Source organism: Stigmatopora argus, chromosome 4, assembly GCF_051989625.1.
Source record: "Stigmatopora argus isolate UIUO_Sarg chromosome 4, RoL_Sarg_1.0, whole genome shotgun sequence".
Taxonomy (NCBI): Eukaryota; Metazoa; Chordata; class Actinopteri; order Syngnathiformes; family Syngnathidae; genus Stigmatopora; species Stigmatopora argus.
Window position 1 is genome coordinate 14,934,677 of NC_135390.1, and position 24,833 is coordinate 14,959,509.

General features: G+C 40.8%; 3 protein-coding genes across 6 annotated transcripts; all 3 read left to right on the plus strand.

The window, feature by feature from the left end:
• The first annotated feature begins 140 nt into the window (after nucleotides 1–140).
• On the plus strand, nucleotides 141–12,868 carry arnt (aryl hydrocarbon receptor nuclear translocator). 4 transcript variants are annotated; one of them, XM_077598628.1, is made up of 21 exons: nucleotides 141–471; nucleotides 1,292–1,379; nucleotides 1,579–1,623; nucleotides 1,715–1,762; nucleotides 2,823–2,870; nucleotides 3,357–3,570; nucleotides 3,908–4,121; nucleotides 4,198–4,300; nucleotides 4,373–4,438; nucleotides 4,543–4,628; nucleotides 4,703–4,779; nucleotides 5,071–5,205; nucleotides 5,291–5,365; nucleotides 5,647–5,798; nucleotides 6,063–6,185; nucleotides 7,235–7,322; nucleotides 8,257–8,450; nucleotides 8,896–9,085; nucleotides 9,681–9,858; nucleotides 9,939–10,069; nucleotides 10,340–12,868. In XM_077598628.1, exons 1-21 carry the CDS (start codon nucleotides 435–437, stop codon nucleotides 10,421–10,423), a joined length of 2,376 nt encoding a protein of 791 aa, XP_077454754.1. In that variant the 5' UTR covers nucleotides 141–434; the 3' UTR covers nucleotides 10,424–12,868. The 4 variants fall into 4 exon arrangements, with proteins under 4 accessions (XP_077454754.1, XP_077454756.1, XP_077454755.1 ...); XM_077598630.1 differs by lacking the exon at nucleotides 6,063–6,185; XM_077598629.1 differs by lacking the exon at nucleotides 2,823–2,870.
• Nucleotides 10,464–14,546, plus strand: LOC144073090 (uncharacterized). Its single transcript, XM_077598637.1, has 2 exons — nucleotides 10,464–10,563; nucleotides 13,107–14,546. Exon 2 carries the CDS (start codon nucleotides 13,790–13,792, stop codon nucleotides 14,123–14,125), a length of 336 nt encoding a protein of 111 aa, XP_077454763.1. The 5' UTR covers nucleotides 10,464–10,563; nucleotides 13,107–13,789; the 3' UTR covers nucleotides 14,126–14,546.
• A 338-nt stretch (nucleotides 14,547–14,884) lies between these two features.
• Nucleotides 14,885–24,052, plus strand: setdb1b (SET domain bifurcated histone lysine methyltransferase 1b). The gene is made up of 25 exons (XM_077599714.1): nucleotides 14,885–15,021; nucleotides 16,000–16,203; nucleotides 16,269–16,435; nucleotides 16,595–16,638; nucleotides 16,951–17,059; nucleotides 17,146–17,313; nucleotides 17,396–17,597; nucleotides 17,677–17,750; nucleotides 17,845–18,035; nucleotides 18,317–18,446; nucleotides 18,606–19,143; nucleotides 19,343–19,456; nucleotides 19,535–19,823; nucleotides 19,932–20,193; nucleotides 20,279–20,369; nucleotides 21,224–21,340; nucleotides 21,426–21,595; nucleotides 21,777–22,001; nucleotides 22,084–22,251; nucleotides 22,349–22,473; nucleotides 22,861–22,880; nucleotides 22,960–23,078; nucleotides 23,140–23,396; nucleotides 23,492–23,580; nucleotides 23,796–24,052. The coding sequence occupies exons 1-25, from the start codon at nucleotides 14,990–14,992 to the stop codon at nucleotides 23,911–23,913; spliced, it is 4,023 nt and encodes a 1,340-aa protein (XP_077455840.1). The 5' UTR covers nucleotides 14,885–14,989; the 3' UTR covers nucleotides 23,914–24,052.
• Nucleotides 24,053–24,833: the final 781 nt, after the last annotated feature.

The window sequence follows — 24,833 nt, forward strand, 5'->3', positions numbered from 1 at the left end:
TTTATAAAGCATTGGAAGATACTGTATGACATTTATTCCCCGGTTTCCTAATAACCTGGTGGGCGGTGCTTACTGCGGATTTCCCAACGCGTGACGTCATTTGTATCTGCCTGGCCGGGCATCCAATAGGAGGAGCGAAAACAAAACACTGCTCTTGCTCGCTAAACTAGGAACGCCATTTTAAAGCCAGAAGGGTGTTTAAACCCTACCCGAATTTGGAAATCGGGTTAACACGACAAAACGGCGTTTGTTTTATTATTTTGAACCTCGGAGGGGTTCTGAGAAGCGTGCTGGTCATGGATCGGAGTTGTTATACAGCGCATTAAGGGAGGCACAATTGAGGACTTCACCGCGGTGCTAGTTAGCTTCTAGCTGAGCGGCTCCTTGGGAGGAGGGTTTTTGGGTACATTTTTGCCCCCCGAACTAGTTTGTTTATGTTGTTCCACACGGACATGTCATCTTCAAATCAAGGTAAAGTGCCACAAAAGTCACGCTGATAGCACACCATCTTAGTCGGTCACACCCACCTCTTATTTGGTGCACGTTTAGCCACGAATAGATCTAGTGCAACACTTTGCTAAAGATAGCGTGACAGCTTTGCCTAAGTTAGCTCGTAGCTAAGCTCATGATACATTACTTATAGGTGGGCTGCTGCACAAATCATTGTATTCTGACTTGTAACAGCAATTATATTGTTGATCACCTAATTTTAATAATAGTCTCACTTTACCAAAGCAAAGACCCAATTTAATGTGTTTGTTAGAAAGGTGGTATGCTTTATATCTGTGCAAATCGTCCAGAATCCAGATATAATCTTTCAGGGAGGCATCTGGAGTATCGTTTTCCCCTCTAAATTTACTTACGCAGACATGTTTTTAAGTTAACGAAATTGTTGGGTGAAGAGAATGTTTATGTTTACACTCTTAATCTAATGAGATCAGTGCAGCTCAGGCTATACAATGTAAATATTGACTAAAAAAGCGCGTGTCATGTTTCCTATAATCTGTCATTTAAATCTCACGGTTTAGCTACATCTTTAATTTGTGACCTCACTTTATCTTATTGTAAACAATGTTCCCATTAACCATTAACATTAAGCCAACAACGGTGAACGTTAAGAATGTTGGACATCCGATTCACTTAAACTGCCCTCCCAACCAAAACCAATTGGATGAGTTTAGATGGAAAATTGGGCGCTGTATCGATCTATGTATTCATGTGTGAAAAGTGTTAAATGTACTGGAAGCCTGACAAAAACGCATTTAATTTCTGTCACATTGTTTCTTAATAGATTTAGCAGACCCAGATCTGAGTATGGGGTCAAGCGCCGCTCAAGCAAGTAGCGGTGCTGTCGTCCCGAAAGGGAACAAGAGACGAGCGTAAGTGTACCGATTGTACAACGATAGTCACTTTATGCATTATGACCTACTCGTTCAGGGTTCTCTATTTTTTCTCTTTCATCCCAAATAAAAAATAGAGACCTGATTTGAACTAATTAGTCGTGTCAACTTTACTACAATCATTTTCAGCATTCTTCACTTCCTGTGTTTCTGTTGATTTGTCTTTAACTCATTTCAGCCCTGATTTTGATGATGATGATGATGAAGGAAACAAGTTGTTCAGGTACTCTGCTCTTATCATTGCACACAATAGCGCATGTTTTAATGGCGACAGCTATCGTCTGATGGCTTTCTGTTGGTCTACGTTTTATCAGGTGTGACGATGACACGGGAGGCTCCAACGACAAAGAGCGCTTCGCCAGGTAAGGTGGTGAATTCAGGATGGAGTTTTTCTGCTTTGTTGTTGTTTGTTGCTCCAAAATTAAAAAGCCCCCCTTTTTCTTTTTTTCTTTTTTTAATTGCTCGAGTCGATGTGGAACCTCCATAGTTGAACACCTGATATTTTTTTGAGATCAGCCCCATTCTTATAGCAACAGGTTTAACCTCCTTGTTGTTTATCTCTTTGCATTATTTTACCAACGTTTTTCAGAATTTCTTTGTATTTGTTTGATATCAATGATGGGAAAGATTAAAAGAATGACAACAACCATAGAGACTGAATTGTTGAACAATAGCTGTTTGAAATGGAAAAGTGCTCGGTACAATCCAAAAATTTCAATTTACGAAACAAATATACATTACTGTACATGCTCCAATTATATATATATATATATATATATACACATATATATACACATATATACATATACATATATACACATATATATATATATATATATACACACACATATATATATATATATATATATATATATATACACATATATACATATACATATATACATATACATATATATATATATATATATATATATACATAAAATATGAATCTAGTGTAGTGTAAAAAGCAGGCAGCTAAAAGTAAATACAGTGCTGTCATTGAGCTATAAATACAAAATACTTTCTGACATTCTGTACTGCATCATTACTGTGGGATGTAACCCGCAATCTACCCGGATTGTGGTTTTCAGACTTGAGGAAATGTACCGGTACTTACCCAGCTCAATTACTTTCAGACACTGCTTTCAATCATGACTTTTTTGGGGGGATTCCGCTAAAGAAATAAAGGTACTTTATTTTACTGATGTAGCCCATCCATTTGTGTTTCTTTGTGATTTCACATCGAGTATTTGTCCTTTTTTTTAGTTCTACCATAAACTTGAACTAACTGTGGCAATCATTTTTTAGGCAATTTGCAAAGAAATTTGAAAAGCAAAAACACATAAATGTTCCACATTGGAGGTTCTACTGTAACCCTTCTTTTCTGGGTCGTGCGTTTTAGCGGGTTGGTCTCGTTTCCAGGTTTTTGGAAGAGGATCAAAGTTTTGCAGATAAGGAAAAACTTGCCAGGTATGGCCTGTGCAACATATCGCATTGGGATTGCACGGATTAATCAAGAACTATATTGCCTTAACCCTTTTGCCGGGACCACAAGCTCACTCGCAATCTTGACAGTATTCTATTTACAGCCTGTCCCACTGTTGCGCTTCGGTACCAAAGTGGTCACTGAAGCCCACTTCTTTGTCATGGGTCACTAACAAATACACTGTTTCACTGTGTTAATCACTTGGCTTTTTCTCTTCTCGCCCTCTCAGACTCCTTTCTTTCTCTCTCTCTCTCTCATGGCCTTGAAAGAGCAATTTTTTTCCACTTTTATTTATGCTTTTTTTTAAAGTCACTACTTATTTCTGTCATTTCAACCTCTTCTTCGGAAAAGAGCCGCTGACACATTACAACATTAAATCTGAACTCGTCTCCACGTTGTCCACCCGCCCCATTTTGCTCTCCCTCCTCTCCTGTCCACCTCTGCTCTCGTCCATCGTGCTGTCACCTCAGGGAGAACCACAGCGAGATAGAGCGGCGGAGACGGAACAAGATGACGGCCTACATCACCGAGCTGTCGGACATGGTGCCCACGTGCAGCGCGCTGGCACGGAAGCCTGACAAGCTCACTATTTTGCGGATGGCAGTTTCCCACATGAAGTCACTGAGAGGGAGTGGCAACAGCAACTCAGACGGCTCTTACAAACCATCCTTTCTCACTGACCAGGTGAAGACACGGGTTAGGCTATCATTGATGTCTTTTCAATATCACTTTCACTCTTGCACTCAAACAACCACAACATGTAGTCTTTACCTGGGCTGGCAGTGGCTGACTTAAGCTAATAATAACTTTTGAAATATGTACCCCACACAACACAGAGCAAAAATAAAAGTGTGAACACTTTGACTGACCCTGATGTTATCATCCATTAGAACTGGGAGTGACGTTCGTGGCTTTTTTTCATCAACAATTAAAAATATATTTAATCATGGTCTATCGTTATCTTATTTTAACCTGGTCCATATTCAGATTTCGACTCGATTTCCCCCTATTTCTAATACAGGAACTGAAGCACCTCATCCTGGAGGCCGCTGATGGCTTTCTTTTCGTGGTTTCGTGCGAGACGGGCCGCATCGTTTACGTCTCGGATTCGTTGACCCCTGTCCTCAACCAATCACAGTCCGACTGGCTGGGCTCGTCGCTCTACGACCAGCTTCATCCCGATGACACAGAGAAGCTGAGGGAGCAATTGTCTACTGCAGAGAATAACAACACAGGTATATTGAGGGAGAAATTGTGGAAAAATCTATCTTTTTTGAAGGGTACTAACTCAAGGATTTTGATTCTCAAAAGGGCGGATGTTGGATTTAAAAACAGGAACTGTAAAAAAGGAGAGCCAGCAGTCCTCCGCCAGGATGACAATGGGAGCCCGGCGATCATTCATATGCCGAATGAGGTGTTATATTACGTGGATTGTTATGCCCAAGTGCACCTTTGACTAAAGCTAGTGGTTTTGTTCGACCTGCAGGTGCGGCACGTGTCCAGTGGAGCCAGTGTCTATGAACAGACTCAATTTTCTAAGAAATAGAAACAGGTATCAAGCCCAGACTGGGAATGGTCCCAACAGTAGATGGTGGTGAACTGTTTCTGCCACATTTGACGCTTTTTGCTGCATTTGTTTTGTCATCTTCAATTTAGGAATGGTCTGGGTGCAGCAAAGGAGGGCGAGCCTCAGTTTGTGGTGGTCCACTGTACAGGATACATCAAGTCTTGGCCCCCCGCGGGTAAAATTGTGCTGTGTATTCTTTCCGATTACACTTTTTCTTCTACTTGTGCTTACCCAAACATTGCCTTTTAGGAGTGTCTTTATCAGACAATGAAGCAGACAACACTCAAGGAAGTCGCTATTGTCTCGTTGCCATTGGCAGATTACAGGTTGGACCGCTATCAGTCCGCATACATGACATTGTCTCTAGTTAACTCACTTGGCAGCAAATGATCCTCTAATCATGACTACCGAAAGACATTACTTTATGATCACACGCCAGAGTTTTGAGACTTGCACAATTTCACTAGATTTTGAAATATTTTTCTGTTATCCCTCACGTATTGTGAGACTGATAAAATTCTTTTGTAAGACTATTACAAAGCGCTTGATTTACACACGACTACCAAAAGTTGCTTCATAGTTGTCTACTCTTTTTCAAATGTGGCGATCTTTCTTAGGTGACCTGCTGTCCAGGTGACACAGACGTCAACAGTATCAGTGTTCCAGTGGAGTTCATTTCACGCCATAACTGCCAAGGAATATTTACGTTTGTCGACCACCGCTGCGTGGCGGCCGTTAACTACCAGCCCCAGGTAAACCCCCGTTAGGCTAGCTTCCCTTTTTTTTAAGGAAATCTGAATTATATAGAAGGATCTCACATCTTTAAAAATCTTTTAGGAACTGTTGGGGAAGAATATTCTAGAATTTGCTCATCCAGAAGATCAGGGTTTGCTTCGGGACAGCTTCCAACAGGTACGGAAAATTGTAACCATTGTATAGGTCACATGAGAGACATTTGAGTCACGTGCAGCTATTTTAACACCAAAACAAGAGAAATTAAGTTGGAGGCAAAAGGTGGAACTAGTAGAATGCACTACTGGTTGGTCCAAAGTTGCATTAGTTAGATTTAAGTTGTTAGATTCTGCATGTCATTTCCCCAAATGTAATTTCTGAGACTTTGCATTCATTAATTCCCAGAGCGACTGATAAAATGGACACTTGTGAATGTCAGGTTTGCTCCTGTTTGTCCACAGGTGATGAAGCTTAAGGGCCAAGTACTTTCGGTCATGTTCAGATTCCGCTCCAAATCAAGAGACTGGATTTGGATGAGAACCAGCTCCTTCACTTTCCAGAATCCATTTTCCGAGGAAATTGAATATGTTATCTGCACAAATGTCAATGTCAAGTGAGTCGCATAATTCACATTTTTTTTTCCTTTTGAAAGTTGGGGATTATGTGACATTAGTCATATTTGTTAAAATACAAAGTTTCTCCTGGTATTTTGGAGATTGGTGGGCTTCTGTACTACCAGGCTTGGCAAGTTTTCTGATGGAAACCCTGAAAATGTCACTATTGTATAAATGCCTACACATAATCCCTGTCACCGCATCATTGTACAACCACAAATCTGATCCCTGTCTCCCTACATCCCTACACTGGGGGGAAATAGAAACGTGACTCAGGAACCCCTCAGTCCCATCCGTTCTCCAGGGGGTTTGCTGCTCCCCTCTCTGGGTCAGAGTGAAAAAAATGGCCCCCCTGCGGTTCTTAGCCCGGGGCAGGTAGCTACCAGGTGAGAGAGCAGGCTGGTTAACAGTACCGGCTTCTTCGTGGTGGACTACTCGTCCCTTCTTCCTGAAAGTGTTTCTGGTATCTGCTATAACGCATGTCTAACAGTTTAGGGCTTTAGGTGACTTCAGAAGGTTTGGAATGTACTTCTAACACAAAGTTAGCCAGGTGTTGCATGGCAGTCGTGTACGGTGGTGTGAAAAAGTATTTGCTGCCTTCTCACTTTTTTTTGCTGATTCTTGACATTGTCGAGACTATCATGCAATATAATTATCAGACAAATTTAGCGCAAGTATGAATATAAATGCAAGATATTTGGATCTCTGTGTGGAAAAAAAACACCCAAACATAATTGCCTCCAGACCTGCTCAAACAAGAAATGAGCCAAATCTAAACTGTCAGATCAAATTAATTCTGACAAATAATTTCAAAAAGCTTCAACAAATCAGGTAATTGACATCTATCAGTTGTGCAAGGTTTACCAAACCATTTCTGAAGCTCGAGAAATCATTGGCGCTAGCTATTGGCCAGAAATTAAGAAAACAGTGGTGAACCATCCCCCATGACCTACAAAAATGATCCGACTGAATAACTGATGTAGGAGGTAATAAAAGTAGACAAATTCTAAAGAACTGCAGGCCTACCTTGGGTTAAGCTCTGTCTGTATTCATGACTCAACAATATGCTTGACCCTGGACAAAAATGAAATCCATATGAGTTTTGAAATCAAAACCACTGCTGGCTAAAAACAACAGAAACGCTCATCTTACCTTTGCTGCAAAGAATAGTGAATTGATGTTTACTTGGATTTTTTTTCTTCTGATATTGGTTAGTGGAAAAGCGATGCAGAAAAAAAGGGGACAAATGCTTTTTCATGGGACCGCATATTAAAACAACATAAAATACTGTACCTTCTCCCGTGGCCTAGGTGACCGGTGGTGGGATCTTTTAGCTTTCATTTTTTTCTTATTTAGCAGACAGAGGTGTAATGGAAATCAAAATGAGCCTGCGTGTGCAACCAGCACATGTCACCCTCATCTCTTTCTTTCATAGACAATTGCAGCAGCAACAGCAAGCTGAGCTGGAGGGGGGTGGCACGAGAGATGGCCTATATGAGGCGGGGCCCATCACACGCTCACAGGTACAGCTAATGATGGCCTTTTTGTTTGTAAGTGAACAACTTTAGATTAACGGCATTCAAAGATGAGAATTCCCTGCTAGTCCTCCAGTTTAAATGAGGTGGACTTCTGTCATTGTCAATGGCAGGCAATGAGTTAAACAAAACAGTGGCAACAAGACAATGTATTTTGTAATCAAATTGCAACATGTATATGTATCTATGTATGTGTGTATATATATATATATATATATATATATATATATATATATATATATATATATATATATATATATGTATATGTATATATATAAATATATGTGTATATATGTATATATATGTATATATATATATATATATATATATATATATGTATATATATGTATGTGTATATATGTATGTGTATATATGTATGTGTATATATATGTGTATATATGTATGTGTATATGTATATGTATGTATATGTATATATGTGTGTATATATATGTATATGTATATATATATGAAAAGAAGCTTCTTTACACTTTGTTAATTTTAATTGGAATGCAAAAATGATTACAAAATTAATATACAATTATTTTTTTAGAAAGAACCACGGTTAAAGTTTTTTGTCTAGTGTTAAAAAAATAATAAATTAAAATGAGAATATCTGCTGTTTTGTTTTTATACTTGAAAAAGTAATATGAGAAGATAAAAAATACACTATACAATAAGAGAATATTTGTTGTTAAAAGGTTAAAAAAAGATTCCAACAATTTTTAGGTCAATAATGTCTAAACACTGAATCGTCTTTTAAAGTAGGTGTTGATTCCCGTCATTTTGTTTCACTAATTGGTTAGAAATCGATTAGTTGATTACGCAAGGCAGCCCTGTTGGCAGACAATGGCCTCTTGAAGGAAACCATAAGTATTACACTTACCTGTGGTCATTTTTTTTTAAATATCTTCTTTTTGGTCAGACTCAAATGCCTGTGCAGCCAGTTACTTCCACCGGTCTGGAGCATGGCAAGAGCACGGATAAGCCAGATCTGTATCCATCCCTTTTCCAAAGCCCCAGTCAGACCAAGGGTATGGCCGCCACCTCAACACCAGCACCCCAAATCTACCCTGCCGTTAACTTTAATGCTGGTCGCTCCACAGATGCATACAACAGGTATTATCAAATATAGTACTTGTCTTTTCCATGATGAAATAAGTCATTTCATTGGAAGATAAAGTATTTGCAACATTATATTCATCACAAAAGAAGAAAGCAGTTTTGTGATGCTACTTTTTTTCCCCATCAAAGCAAATCAGTTGCATTCCAGAACAGACAATGGGGGCCCCATGCCCTGCTCGGGACTGTTTTGAGGATCTGATCACAGCAAGCGAGACTCGGAAATCCCAGTGTCTCATTTGCAAGACATAATCCACAATAAAAGCTTTTGAGGGTAACCACATTAGGTTTAAATTGGTTGCAGATGGTCTAAATTGCTTCAGAATCTATTCCCTCAATTGTTGTCTGTACTCAACCCACTGCTATAAATGTCGACATGCTTTCTTTCTGGTTGTTTTCATGTACATTCATTTTTCCACAACCTCGATTCCACCCTATACAGGCCGGGCAGCATGGCGCCACAGATGGCACAGCCGGCCCACTCGGCCGGGCAAATGCTGGCACAGATGTCCCGTAACAATGGCGCCCAGCAGGCCGTTACTCCATCCAGCACAAGCAGTCCCCTTCACGGAGGTCCGGCAGGAGGATGGACTGGTCCCGGAGCAGGCACCGGAACACAATTCAATAATCAGGTATAGTTTGTTTTCCCAGTCTTTGGCCTTTTGGAAAATCGATGCCCCATTGTAGTCTCATTTTCAGGGTGACATAAATGAAAATAAGCCTTCAATTTTCAAATTTGCTGCTACTTTTTCTTCAATAATAGGTCATAAACGACCAATACCTGGATTAGCTGAGCAATCCTAATAATCCTAATAATCCTTTTTCTCAGGGATAGATGCTATTTGTTAGTGTGGCCAAGAGGACAAATGTATGCAAATTGGTACCATTTAAATAAATTGTTAGCTTATTTTAATGATATGGATAACAGGGTTTCTGGAGTAGGAGTCAGTGATGCAATCAAGACGAACTATTTTATAAAAATATGAAAAAATCCAGGTCAAAGTAAATTTTGTAAAAAATTAAAAACTATGTAAGATCAACTCCAGCATATCTTGTGATTCAATGGGTTCTTCTACTTCTAGCATGGTAAAAAGGTTTTGCTTACAGGGTTGTATGCATATTGTTGGACACTCATCGCTAAATGTGCTAAACATGAAAAGTGGTTAATTGCCCAACGCTAGTTAACTCAAGATTGGAACTACTACTTTTCTTTCTATCACTTTGCAGCAAGTGGCTCCTCAAGCTGGAAAGACCATGTCGCCACCATTTTCTTCCATGGGTGGATATGGAGGCGGCCCTTCCAGTTCTTTCGCCCAAATGCCCACAGGTGCGGCTCCCAGCCAAACCAGCAGTGCTAACTATCCACAAATCAATGCACGCGCCAACATAAACACCAACAGTTACGGTAAGCAATAATATTGTATGTGTCTCTTTCACTTTGTTCTCCTGGAAGATATTTACTGTTTTCCGCTTATTGTGCTCCAGATGGTTCTCAATCGCAGTTCCCATCCCGGGCGACGGAGGCAGTGTGGCCCCAGTGGCAGGGCCAGCAGCACTCACAGAGCAACTCAGAGCAACACCCTCACGCACAAGGCAACCAGCAAGACATGTTTACTGTGAGTCATGCAAGCGTACAGCCTTTAATTTGACTTCACTAACTGATGAGGCTGAAGGCTGTAAAAATGGTTGTCTATTATACACCAGTCATGTCAAACTTGTCTTCATCGCAGTGGTTTCCTTTGCAGGGCCATTATGTTGGCCGACATGCCATGATTAATCGACTATTGAATAACTAATTAAATTAATGATAAATACTTTGCTAGTCAATGAATCTTTGGAGAAAGAACAACATAGGTAGTATTACTGATTTGTGCATGTCTTTCCAGGATGTATTGTCCATGTTGGACCAGCCCTCCAACTTCAACAGTGAAGATTTTGATATCCCCATGTACTCCTCATTTAATGAGTGACTGTACACATTGGCCACAGTTCACATTGACCTGACTTCCACTGCTTTGCTACTTTTCACTCTGAGAGCAGATCTTTTTGCTTTGTTGCTCTGCGCCCATCTCACTTCTCAACTGGGAGCCATGAAGAATCGTGAATGCAGGTAAGGGGACAAGAAAATAGAAATCAACAGATGCCAGCCTTTTTTGCCACCACAAAAAAAACATGGGTAAATAAATAAATGATATTCAGTGATCCCTCGTTTATCGTGGTTAATGAGGACCATGACCCCTCGTAAAAGCTGCAAAAGTAGGATCCCCTGCACAAAAAAAAACATTGACCCCCTGACTGACGTACTGTCTAATCTCCAGACATCTATGTGTATATATCCCAAAATACATGTAAATAAAATATAAATACTGCACTGCATAGTATTCGCCTCAACTAGCTGAGGCTTCTGCAGGACTCTGACAAAGGTTTCCAACAGTCGAGGAATTTTTGTGGTAGAGCGTTATTTGTTTTTTCTTTTTTTTCTTTTTTATACTCTTGTATTATATAACGCCATGCCCCACTCATTACAGTTATTGAACTCGACAGCTCGGACCATGCTGTCATTGAGCCCTTGGGCCTTTTGTTGAAGAGCCCGCACTATGTTGCACAGTTTTTGCAGCTTCTTCAGGGTATAGCCACTCATATTGATTTCCTTATCGTCCTCCGACCGGAATCCATGATCCATTACAATAACACATTTTCACATTTGTCTGGTTCTGCGGTATCGCAACACGCTTGAGATCTCTATTAAGAGATATTTGAGCCATTTGGCAGCACACGTTTCTTACACCGCCCACTTTGCTCTACGACATCTATTCTTACATATATGTTATCTATAGATAAATACACAGGTGAGTCTTCACACACATACACACATGGTGGCCTTTCGTTCTTGTATGTTCCAGATTGACAGAGCACTTGGCACTTGGCATATACTTAATCAACCCTTTTATGTCCAACTCTCAGGAAACAACAGTAGTGTTTTTTTTGTTAGCAGCAAATTTATGAATGATCTTTTTTTGTGCTTGTCACTCAGTTATTTTTCAAAATCCACACAATGCGCCTGCATTACCAAATTCCTTTAGGCGATGCTCAACATGTTGATTCAAATTCACTAAACAGTCATTTTCTACTTGGTTTCACTTACACCGTACTTTCTCCTTTCCATGGACTTTGGAGTTGACTTACAATCACTATAATACGGTTTAATGAGCTTCCTCTGTATACACACTCAATTTTGTCATATAGGTATTGGTCCGTCATGCATGTCTCAAATGCATCTGTGACTGTATCACAATCTGTTTTAAATAGCGTTTTCAGACATGCTTGTTTTTCTATTCAATCAACCTTCATTACTCTGTAATATAACTACTAAACAAAATATGTGGAAGAATATCACAACAATAATTTACAAAAACAACAGGGATCATGGTTTTCAAGCCATCCTTTTTTTTAAGTCACATAATTGCGTTCATGGTTTGGAGATCGTTTTGGGTTTAGTAATTTGTTTTTTAATGGATTTCTGATTTAATATTTCATTGGTCGTATTGATATTTTTTGACATGGTGTCATCAGGGTATTTAGGATACAAATGGGAATATTAGGTATAAAAATGAGCTAATTGACTGCCATTGAAGGCAATAGACATCCAAACCATTTCAACTGGTAAGGCTGGCGGCGAATTAAGAAATTCAAGTACAGTAATACCTCGCCACTTCACGGATCGACTATCACTACATAATGTTTTGTGTATTTCACTGGCTTCTGAGGGTCTACCTTCGAGAGTTAAAAGCACAGAGAGGTTTTAAAAGTCCAAATAATATTAAATAGAAACCATAAAAATGCTGTCCCTACATTGCGGTTATTCCCCTATTGCGGCTGGTTTTGGAACCTATTGACCACAATAAACGAGGTATTACTGTACTAGTGACAAACTAATTTAAATTCAATGCATCAGTACGAAAAGAGCCATATGATTGAACATATATCATCGTTATTGGCACTGAAAAAGCTATTGTTTGTGTTGAGTTAAAGCCAAGAAATTGAAACTGGACTTATTTTTTTCCAACTTAATCTTTTGGAGTTTGTTTGATAACAATGTTGTGGGGTTATACGTATTTTAAACCATTTTAAATGTTGAAATTAGATCATATTTGACCATTTTATTTTATCTTCAATGACAACTCTATTGTCTGTGTAACACTCTGTTGACGCTGTCTGTAAAGCCTTTCTCTAGTTTATTGTGTGATGCTTTTTGTCTTCATTTTATTCGCTGTGTGTGCAGCGGTTTTCAATGATGTGAACTTTTATCACTCATAGCAACACAAATTTATAAATATTCTGTAAATGTCTATGTAAATGTTCAACACATGAACAACATGTTTGTTTTTGTATTAAATTGATATATCAACAAATGATGAGAGGGTGGAATATTTTTTTATTTTCTGCCGTTTCAACCTCTACAAGTGTGTTAGCTTACTAAATTATTGTTTTTTTTAATTGTTTTTTTTATTTTTAACAAATTTTGCCCCCCTTTGGCCAAGTCACACCCATCAAAAGGAACAGCACAATGGTTAGGGAAGTATAAAATCAGGATCCATAAATTGCTGAATTCTTTAAATCTAATTAAGTATACTGTGTTTTTAACGTTTTTAGGTTGGTGTGCGGTTACAGCTTTGAGGAGATGAAGTAATCTGCACCCCTCTGGACAGGTCAGTTTCCAGTCCCTCTCAAGTGGACTGAGATCCTCTTTCTTCCCCTTTTCCGTTTAAACTCACAGGCAGTCAAATCTTCCTCACTCGGTGTCTCCTTACCAGCAATCTGATGGGTCAAAGAAACCAAATAGAAGGTATTTAAAAGCCACTGTAAGACTTGCTATACACTAAATAAGTGTAGGTGATTAAGTCTCAATAACAATAATAAATTACAAGTTCACATTTCTGAAAAAAAGAAATATTGCGATGAACCCGCCAGGTTGAAATGGCATCTTGTTGACCGAAAATAAACAGTAAATAAAAGCAGGTATTTCAAGGAAGTGACCAGCAGACTTGCCAATCAAAGACTTGCCTTAACTCTTTAAGTCTGTGACGCCCAAATTGATCCAAGTTAAGATTTGATGCTAACTCGAGGTGAGAAAGTTAATTGCAAGTGTGTAAATTTCTTAATTTGTCTTCTTGTGTAACAAAAATCTGGGTGGTAAGGTGATACAGTAAAACGTATTGTGAGCCATTTTACATATTGCATAATTATCTTGACACACGTGCCTACATTTCCCACGGTTGTCCAAAAAAAGACTGAGAAAAGGTACTAGATAGCCTATCTTTGTCACCCCATCAAAAATGAATGTGTGTCACAGGTGTCAAATAGGAGGAAGCGAAGCACATGTCTCAATCTTGTGGAGAACACACGGACTCTGGGTTTGGACTCTGGGTTTAAACAACAAAGTCACTGTTGACATCAACATTTGGGTGGCATTTTTGACCAACTTTATAGCGCGCCTAATGGCTAACGTCCCTCAAGAGGACATGGATTTTGATCAGGGTTTTGCCCTTTTCTTCTTTCTCCTTCTCTGCCTCTTCTTGCTGGTGACCATAATCCGCTGTGCCCACATGGTGCTGGACCCCTATAGTGCCGTCTCTGTCAGCATGTATCGGGAAGAGCAGCGCGAAGTCTGAAAGACACTAGAAGCACTTCTATTTTCCAAAGGTGACATTTGTTTAACATTTTGTGACCTTTCCTTTGCACGTTTTATGACAGTATTTTTCTATAAAGGTTGCAAAGAAAGTGGCATCAAATGTTCTTGCAAATGATCCACAGTCTGAGGGTCCCATTTGTGTTATGGAGAGGTGCTTTGTCTTGTTTGTGTTTTGCTTTGATCACATGCTTTTCAGCAAGTAGACTTAATTTTGAATTTCTAGAAAAAAATGTACCTTGTTATTATTCTGAAACTGCATTGTCTGGGAGTTTGATATGTAAGCATATTATGATGATTCCTTGATGATGATATGATATTTTGTATAATGGGAATGACAATGTAGTGTAGATTGAATTGGAAATCTGTTGTAGAAACATTAAATCAAATGGATTGGACATCTATTGCTGTTAATAGCAGTTAAGGAGTTTTTTTTTAAATTCAAATAAATCAAATTACTGGGACTTGCGATGTGTCAAATTTACAAGATTTCTGTTTTTAAATTCGAATTGTTCTCAATATTTTTATTGTTTTATATTGCATAGCCATGGTAAAAATATTAAAAAATACAATTTGCTCAATTCATGGAAACTTTCATGCACACTGATTTAATATTTGAAATTGTTTTACACCAAAACACTAAAAATTCAATGAGTCATTCCGGGGTGCAATCATTTATAAAACAGTCGTCCACCAATTATTATTTGCAATGGTTCGAAATTTGATTGAGATATGAGAAATTGCGTGGGGATGCTTAGCACCGCCCACTCGGGTCATCCGATGAAACAAAACATGCGCCCTCTAATCTAGCTAGTTAGCTTTAGCTAACCACACCGTTTATGTTTAGATGACAACACCCAGGATGGACACCGACGAGGGGTCAGTGCTGCATTTCACTCCGATCTGAGCTCCACTGTAGTCATTGCGACCCATTTGAAAGAAAAACGATAATTGTTAAAATTGTTTTTATTGTACTTTCCTGCATCAGTCGTTCAACACGGGAGGCGTTCTGTGCTAATACACGGCTACCGCGTTAGCCTGTTTGTTTTAAATGAATTAAATATACGCCGTGAATGCTTTATTGCTTTGCAATTACCGTCAATGGAGGTGCATGAGAGTAAAAAAATACACTTGTTCTTAACACGGCATTTGTGTTTACGTTTTAAAACGATACACAATGTGCAACTCAATTACAATTCTCGAAATGCGAGAATCATAGCTCAGTTTTCCTATCCTCTATTTAAGGACTTGGACGTAAAATTAGAAGTTATCTTTTTCACAATTTTTGTTTGTGTCCTACAAGTTTCGCAGAAATGGTAATTGCCCTTTTATTGCATTCAATTCCAGTTAGGAATTAAGTTACAGGGGAAAATGTATAAGATTATCTGACCCGTTGACACAAAGGGGAAGCTCATTGATATTTGTGATCCAAATTAAGATCAATTATTATAAGTACATAATCTCTATAGCATAAGGCTCGTGAACTTTTGACATTTCAGTGATCAAAAAAAGAGAAAAATCACAATTGCAAAAAAACAAAACAAAAAAATCAGTGGTCATTGTTCACCCCTTAGGTTCTTAGACGTCCAATCCATTTGGAATGGTGGAGAGGTCTAGCAGTTCAATGTTATTACTATACTATTACATGTTCCTCTTTTAATAATGACAACTAGGAATGATCATATTCAATCATATGTATGGAAATCTGGTCCGATCACATCATCTTCAAAGGATTCACTTAGATGAAAAAAAGATTTGAAGATATATTTATGAAACCATTACATTTTTTTCAGTCTTGCAAACAAATGTAATACTTATAAAAAAAAAAGTGTTAACACTACAGATGGATGCTTTCAGAGTGGAGGTGGAGGACTGGGACTCGAGTCTGGAGGAAGAGTTTGGTGTCTCTCTAGACGATCTAAAGAAGTGGATCAATGAGATGGTGGAGAAAAGTGAGATAGTACAGAGAAAACGGGACGAGCTCAACCAGCTAACAGAGTTGGTGGAGCAGAAGGAGCAAGAGAATGCTGCCACGGAAAATCTCCTCAACGAAGCCAACAAGTAAGCCAAAGTTTCACCGGCAGTCCTTTGTCGGCTTGCTGACACACCGTCATCTTCCTCCTTAGATCGCTGGCGGAGTGTGAGAAACTAGTAAGGGAGACCTACGAGAAGAATGGCCTGGTCTACAAGAGCAGCTCGGAGGAAGAAGATTGGGGTGAAGGACCGCTGTCCTCTGAGGTCATTGAGATAGATGACGACGATGACGATGATGATGTCATTGCTGTCGGTTGCTGTGAGTTATTTTTACTTAAAATAGTCTTCATGTTTCTTGTGTAGTTTATCCAAATAAGAGACCCATTTGATTTTTATGTGGGCTTTCTTAGGCCAGTCTATTCTTATTGTGATTAACAATTCCTCACTTAATGCTTTTGTTTTCTTTTCAACATGCCAGTGGTCCCACCACAGACCCCTGTCATCACTATTCAAGAGTCAATGGTAAGGACCATGAAAGCTTGATATTATTGCTTTACATGCTTTAGTAAATTCTCATTTTTGTAGTTAAGGGTGCACTAGACCAAGAAGATATATTTTTTTATCTTTGTTTAACCTCCCAAGATCAAAGCTTTGTGATAGAACAAAAGTTATCTTTGTTTACAGCATTCGCGATAGTTATTTTCAGGTTCCTTGGTGTAGTACGCCCTTAAATGTTTGTTGCGTGTGATAAATCTCATGAAAAATTGATACATCTGTAACTGATTTTACAGTGGCATGTCTTTGATATGTAATTTTTTTTACTCCCCGATTAAGGACACCTCTACTGCGCTGAAGAAAACCAGTGAACAGGTCAGCAAATTAGTTCAAATTGTCACCAGGCCTTCAACGGGGAGCTTTTTGCCCAGATCGCCGACCCAACCAGGTCAGCATAACGTCACTTAGCTGAACTCATTGACTTTTAAAAATTCACAAATTCACACTTTTCCTCATGATCTTTTATCACTCAAGGTAGTGCTGCACCACCAGCTGTTATCGTATCTCAGATTCTGGCTCAACCTATGGGCCATCCCACTCCCAAGAAGAGAGAAGATGAGCTCCGAGTGGGCATGAGCATCCTGGGGAAGAAACGCATGAAGACCTGGCACAGGGGCACGCTCGTTGCCATCAACGTCATCGGTGAGGGACTCTCGTACACATTTTAAATGATAACATTCATGATTTCGGACTGACTCATTTATATTCTATTGCATTTCTTCAGGCTCTAATCTATTTAAATACAAAGTGAAGTTCGATAAAGGCAAAAGTCTGCTCTCTGGCAACCACGTGGCCTTTGACTACAACCCCACGCTGGAGAGTCTGTTTGTAGGGGCCCGTGTGGTGGCCAAGTACAAGGACAGCCAGCAAATGTGGCTCTACGCAGGGATTGTAGCTGAGATGCCCAGCACCAAGAATCAAATGAGGTGGGTGGACAAGGGCAAACCAAGGTTGAAAAGGAGTGGGCATTTAAAAAAAATCCTGGCATCCTGTCCTGTCTTGCAGGTTCTTGATCTTCTTTGATGACGGCTACGCGTCCTATGTCAACCTACCAGACCTCTTCCCTGTATGCAGACCATGTAAGGGTCTATAATAAGGATATTGTTAAGGAAGGCTTAGACCAGTGGAAATGCTAGACTTTAAATCAACCTCTTGTTGACTTCCTTTTTTCAGTGAAGCGTACATGGGAGGACATTGAGGACGCGTCTTGTCGAGACTTCATTGAGGAGTACATCACCGCGTATCCCAGCAGGCCCATGGTGCTGCTCAAAGTGGGCCAGTTCACCAAAACGGAATGGGAGGGAACTTGGTGGAAGAGTAAAGTCGAAGAAGTGGATGGCAGCCTGGTCAAAATTCTTTTTCTGGTACAGAAAACCTCATTTCAATCAATTAACCTTACAGAACGTGTCATCTTTTGAATAACCTGATTTTTAACATATTTGTTTTACATTAGATTAGATTAACCTTTATTCATCCCGCATTCGAGAAATTCAGTTTGTCGCAGTAGCGGCTTGACGGCGCCATCTTGAAAAAAAATCACATGAACTTAGCATTTGAAAAGTGTTGTTTCGACTTTATATCACTGAATATTGTAGTGGATTTTTTTTCTCTCAAAAGTTATTACTTCTCATTACCTGTACACTAGGACGATAAAAGGACTGAGTGGATCTACAGAGGCTCCACCAGGTTAGAGCCAATGTTCAACTTGAAAATGACCACGGCCAACACTCAGGAGAAGAAGCTAGCTGGCCAGCAGAGAAACCGACCCAATATGGGTAACACAATTGCATACATGAACTCCATTAAAAAAAATTCCATAATGTAGAGCTCAAAACAGATGGAAAATGTCAGTCATTTTCTGTTTACAATAGTAAAATCCTAAAATATAGGTCAAAATGTCACATTTAATGGCTTGCTTGATGTTTGGGTCCCAGGCGCATTGAGAAGTAAGGGCCCAGTAGTCCAGTACACCAGCGACGGCCATGTTGGAGCCACTCCCGCTGGAGCCACTCCCGTTGGAGCCACTCCCGTTGGAGCCACTCCCGTTGGAGCCACTCCCGTTGGAGCCACTCCCGTTGGAGCCACTCCCGTTGGAGCCACTCCCGTTGGAGCCTCTCCCGTTGGAGCCACTCCCTTTGGTGCCACTCCTGTTGGAGCCACTCCCGTTAGAGCCACTCCTGTTGGAGCCACTCCCGTTGGAGCCACTCCCGTTGGAGCATCTCCCGTTGGAGCATCTCCCGTTGGAGCATCTCCCGTTGGAGCATCTCCCGTTGGAGCATCTCCCGTTGGAGCATCTCCCGTTGGAGCATCTCCCGTTGGAGCATCTCCCGTTGGAGCACCTCCCGTTAGAGACTCTCCCTTTGGAACCTCTTTCATAAAGATCGTTGCTCCCCAGAGTTTGGTGCCACCCCAAATCCAACAACCAGCAACCACCTCACCAACCGGTCTTCTCTTTCAAACACCACGTACTGAGTATGTAACATAAATATGCTTTTAAATGGTTTAAAAACAGAACGCTCTGCTTGACATGCATTAACAGTGACCATTTCCATAAAGACATTGTCACTATATAAGACATTTTGGGGGCAAAATGTGACCACCTTTATGAGCAGTCCATCGGTTCTGTTAGGAAATATTTCTAACAATACATGTTTGCACTTTCTCTCCATAGTAACAAATTTCAGATGGCCAAGAAGAGCACTTCTCCATTCATTCCCGGTGTAGGTGGCACTCATGCCTCCAAAGTCATGCAGTCTCTTACATCCAGCCCCAGTACGATGCCAAGGTGAATAACTCACTGCTCAATAATTAACAGTTAGACAGCAATTGGACCTGCCTCAAATGTATCTTTTTATGATGAAAGAATGATTAGTCCCGCTGTCAACGCCGTTCCGGTTTCGCTGTACCCACGACCGGTGACCACAACCGCCACTATGCCTGGAGCGGCCCAACCGGTGGCCACCATTCCACACCAGCCGGCATACCGCGCCCCTACAGACCGCATCTTCTACATGGCGCACGCCTGCCAGCCCGCCTGTTTGAACCGGGTCCGGCCGAGCGATCGCAACATGCACCGTGGAAAGAACCCGCTCCTCATACCCTTGCTGTACGACTTTAGACGCATGACTGGGCAACGCAAAGTGAACCGCAAGGTGAGCGTGAACAGATTCGGTCATCTTGTGTTAAATGACAAAATTTGACGACAAAGGAACCTTCCTTACTGTTTTTTCCCAACTCATACATATTTTTTTCCGCCATAGATGACCTTCCATGTGATTTACAAGGCCCCATGCGGCCTCTGTCTACGGAACATGGGCGAGATCCAGCGGTACCTCTTCCAGACCACCTGTGACTTTGTCTTCTTGGAGATGTTCTGCCTAGACCCTTACGTGCTGGTGGACCGCAACTTCCAGCCGCTTAGACCCTTCTATTACATAGAAGACATTACCGGAGGAAATGAAGACATTCCCCTCTCCTGCGTCAACGAGATTGATTCCAAGCCGCCCCCTGAAGTTGCCTACAGTAAGTATAGAATGCATACGGTTAACGATGTATTGATTGAAACTGATGAGAATGGAGAGACAAATCAATGTCCTCCTTATTTAAGGCAAAGAACGCATTCCTGAAGACGGAGTGTTCATCAACACTAGTACGGACTTCCTGGTTGGGTGTGAGTGCACCGATGGTTGCCAGGACAAGTGAGTCGAGTTTCAAGCCATGCTGTCAAATCTTGGATTCCACTAGAGTTCTGGGGACTTGGGGTTTTCTCCATCTTCCTCCTATTTTCCCACGACATCATGAATCATAAATTTAACGGGGGCCATTTCATTCCATTTGAGGTGGGAGGGAGGGATACCAATGAATGATGGATGTTGGATTGGAGGTCAATGCAGTACTAGCATGGATGTTTTCGTGACCGGACGTTTCGTCGAAAGACGTTTGGTCCCCGGACGTTTGGTCGACCGGACGTTTGGTAGAACGGACGTTTGGTAGAACGGACGTTTGGTAGAACGGACGTTTGGTCGACCGGACGTTTGGTAGAACGGACGTTTGGTCGACCGGACGTTTGGTAGAACAGACGTTTGGTAGAACGGACGTTTGGTAGAACAGACGTTTGGTAGAACGGACGTTTGGTAGAACAGACGTTTGGTAGAACGGACGTTTGGTAGAACAGACGTTTGGTAGAACGGACGTTTGGTCGCCGGGTTCGCTCGCTGTCAAATTATGACAGAGAGTTTACTGTTGATATTTTGATATTAGATATTTAGATATTAAACTCACTCTCTCTCTCACTCTCTTGATTATAATTTTGAGAGCTGGTTTCAACAGTAACAACCCGGCGACCAAACGTCCGTTCTACCAAACGTCCGGTCGGCCAAACGTCCGGTCGGCCAAACGTCCGGTCGACCAAACGTCTTTCGACGATACGTCCGAGTACCGATGTTTTTTGTAAAGTGGCAGGAAGCCAAAATACCCAATGTGTAAAACCGTGACTCCACTGTGCTGCTCTAGGTATATCTTTATTTTCACAGCCTCTGCGTTTTCATTCCAGGTCCAAATGTTCTTGTCACCAGTTGACATTGCAAGCTACGGGTTGCACTCCAGGTGCACAGATCAACCCAAATGCTGGATTTTTAAACAAGCGCTTAGAGGAGTGCCTCCCAACAGGGTCAGAAATTTGAACATGGCTAGAAGAATTGTAGTACCTAACATATTTAAGTACTTAACTCCCCTTTTCTCCCCTTTCTGTTCAGTATCTATGAGTGTAATAAAAAGTGCAAGTGCTGCACTCAAATGTGCACCAACCGTTTGGTGCAGCACGGCTTGCAAGTGCGCCTTCAGCTCTTTAAGACACAGAACAAAGGCTGGGGCATCCGCTGCTTGGACGACGTGGCCAAAGGCTCATTCGTCTGCATCTATGCTGGTAGGTCACTTGCTGTTTTCACACCTTTAAGGAAGAATGAACACTGAAAGCATAACTCCCACGTTGCTCGGTGAGACCTATAATTGGAGATATATATACTAAATCTATATAACTATAAATTCAAATCAGTTTGATCCACACTGTCAATGTTACAAAGACTTCATCCGCGTCATACGTACAGGGAAAATCCTGACCGACGACTTTGCCGACAAAGAAGGCTTGGAGATGGGCGACGAGTACTTTGCGAATCTTGACCACATTGAGAGCGTGGAGAACTTCAAGGAAGGCTACGAAAGCGAGGCTCACTGCTCTGACAGCGAGGGCAGTGGCGTTGATATGACCAGGTTAAAAATTCAACCTTCAGCTTTAGTGTCAGCTAACGCCTTCGGACGGCAGCCTAAAAAGGGTGAGGGCTAGTCTTGTTAAAGTGGATTTTGGTGGCCGTTTTGGCTCGTCGATTAGTTATGTAGTTATGTTATCTTCCACAGCCGAAAGCTCAAGGTCGTCCGAGGAGACCAACGAAGATGAGGATAAAGAATCTAAGAGTGACGACAGTGACAGTTCGGATGACACGTTTGTAAAGGACACCTACTACAGCAGCAGCTCAGTGTGGAGGAGTTATACCACGCGTGGACAGGTTAAAGGCAACAAGGAAGGTGAGCTTGTTGAATTTATTTCTTTAAACTTTGCCTTTATCAGCAGATTCACAAATACAGTAGATGTTCTGTCTCAAACTCTCCCCTCTTTCATTAGACAATCAAGACAGCAAAGATGAAAATCTGACGGTGCCTAAAAGTGAAGATAAGTCACCACCTGTACCAGAAGAAATGGGGAAAAGCAAAGTCGCTTCCTGGCTGACTAGCCAGGGAGTAAAGAAGGTGAGTCGAATAAAAGGAAATAATGATGCTCATTTTTGATTGAGCCATTTGTTGATTCCCAATGACACTTTGAAAAAAATAAAAAATGAATTTCATAGTCTTTATCTCATTGCCTGTCATTTACCAAGTATAGATGACCAGTTCATTAGAACTGGGAGGACTGCCTGTGAATTCTCATTTTCAGTGCCAATGATGGCGCTAGAGGTCCAATCCATTTTGACTGGTAACACTTATAGTCAAAATGGTCGGGCATGTAGCCAATGGCAGGCAACGAGCTAAATGAAAGCCCTATAAAAGCTTAAATAATGCTTGCAAAAAGAGGTATTTCAGTTGTAAAATAAAACTGTACCACAATAATCACTTCATCTTCTTCTGATTCTTTCACAGGAATTTGTAGACCACAAAAGGTGTGTTACTAATTACTACATAGAGTTAAATCTAACAAATGCTGCTTGCCTATTCTCACCACCACCTTTTGCCTCACAGCCAAGTGAACGTGGAGCCGGTGAAGAAGATGGACGTGACCACTCTCTCAGACAGCGACGACGTCCAGACAATTAGCTCCGGATCTGATGACAACAGAGAGAAAGATAAAGCCATTCCTGGTAAGAAGAGAGAGAAAATTATCGTTCAACCTCTTAACGTACTCTTACCCTCTCGCCGAAGGTGTTGTCAAGAAGCAAGTGGCTGTGAAATCCACTCGCGGCATTGCTTTGAAGAGCAGTCACGGTATGATGGTAAAGACTGGCGCGCCTGGGGGTGGTGCCCCTCAAGGTGGGCCGGGAGGGAAGTCGGTGCAGCGGGGACAGACTGGAGGGGATGGGGAGAGCGGACCCAAAAACACCCGACAATTTTTTGACGGCGAAGAGTCGTGTTACATCATTGATGCCAAGCTGGAAGGAAACCTTGGTCGCTACCTCAATGTAAGTTGGCCATGCCAATGATTTTGCTTCCCCGTGAATGTGTGATTGTAAAAGCTTTTTTTTTTTTTAAATGTGTGTGTATGCGTGTGTTACAGCATAGCTGCAGTCCTAACCTCTTTGTCCAGAACGTCTTTGTGGACACGCACGATTTGAGGTTCCCTTGGGTGGCGTTTTTTGCTAGCAAGTGAGTTTGTCAATCACTATTCAGTATAACTTGAAAACGTATTTGCCTGTCAAACTCAAATTTGCAGTGTAGGCGATATGAGGAGAGGTTCAGAGGTCAAAAATATGGTGGTGCTTTAAAATTTGGCTGCTGGCTCTTTCTGTATTTCTCTGTTATTTTTGCAAGTTTATGACATGGTTACCTGGTCATCAGTGTGCAATTTTGTCTCGGTGCAGGCGGATCCGAGCCGGCACGGAGCTGACGTGGGACTACAACTACGAGGTAGGCAGCGTGGAGGGCAAAGTGCTGCTTTGCTGCTGCGGCTCTACCGAGTGTAGAGGAAGACTTCTGTGATGTGCAAATCACATTCTTTTGTCCTTCCAAGTTTTTTTTATGACATTTTATTTTCTGTTGCTTTTTCTATATATATGGACATATACATTTCATCCAAAGAAAGTTGTTTTGCAATTGAATAAAATGACATTTTCCAGAAGGAATTTGTAGTCTCCTTAATTTTTATTTTGCAACTTAAAGTAGAGATGGCAATTTTGTTCATGTAACTCAAGTAGGTTGCCAACAGGTATGTAATATTCTGTTCAATATCGTCGTGATGCAGAATGTTAGATCGTTTGTTTGCTATGAACGTGTTTTAGAATCGCTGTACCTGATTATGATGTAATTTTTATGTATCTGACTCTGGCTTCTAGTTCAGAGTATAGTCCACCTCTGGCCTAGTGCAGGGATGTCAGACTCGGGTTAGTTCGCAGGCCGCGTTAACGTCAACTCAATTTCATGTGGGCTGGACCATTTTAGATATAATATATAGATTTTTTTAAATAAATTGATTCAAAGCCCTGAATATTCAGTTTTTATAGATCTAAAACAATGTTTATTTTAGCTTTAATATATTTTTAGATTTTACAAAATGATTTTTGAACTAAAAACACAGAAAAAAATTGATTAAAAATTTACAATTATTGATTTAAAAGGGGAAAATCTGGACATTTAATATACATCTATACTCTTTATTTTAATTTGACCCTAAAACAGAAAGTCGGCACTCATGATTTACTTTCCCGGGCCACACAAAATGATGCGGCGGGCCAGATTTGGCCCCCGGGCCGCCACTTTGACACGTGGCCTAGTGTCAGGTGGGGTCAGCTCTGGCACCCCCGTGACCATTATGATAAATTGAAAAATGAATATAATCATGTAGACAATTGTATTGTTGTGGGAGTAAACTATCTCTTTTTTTATGAAATGATATGTCCTTT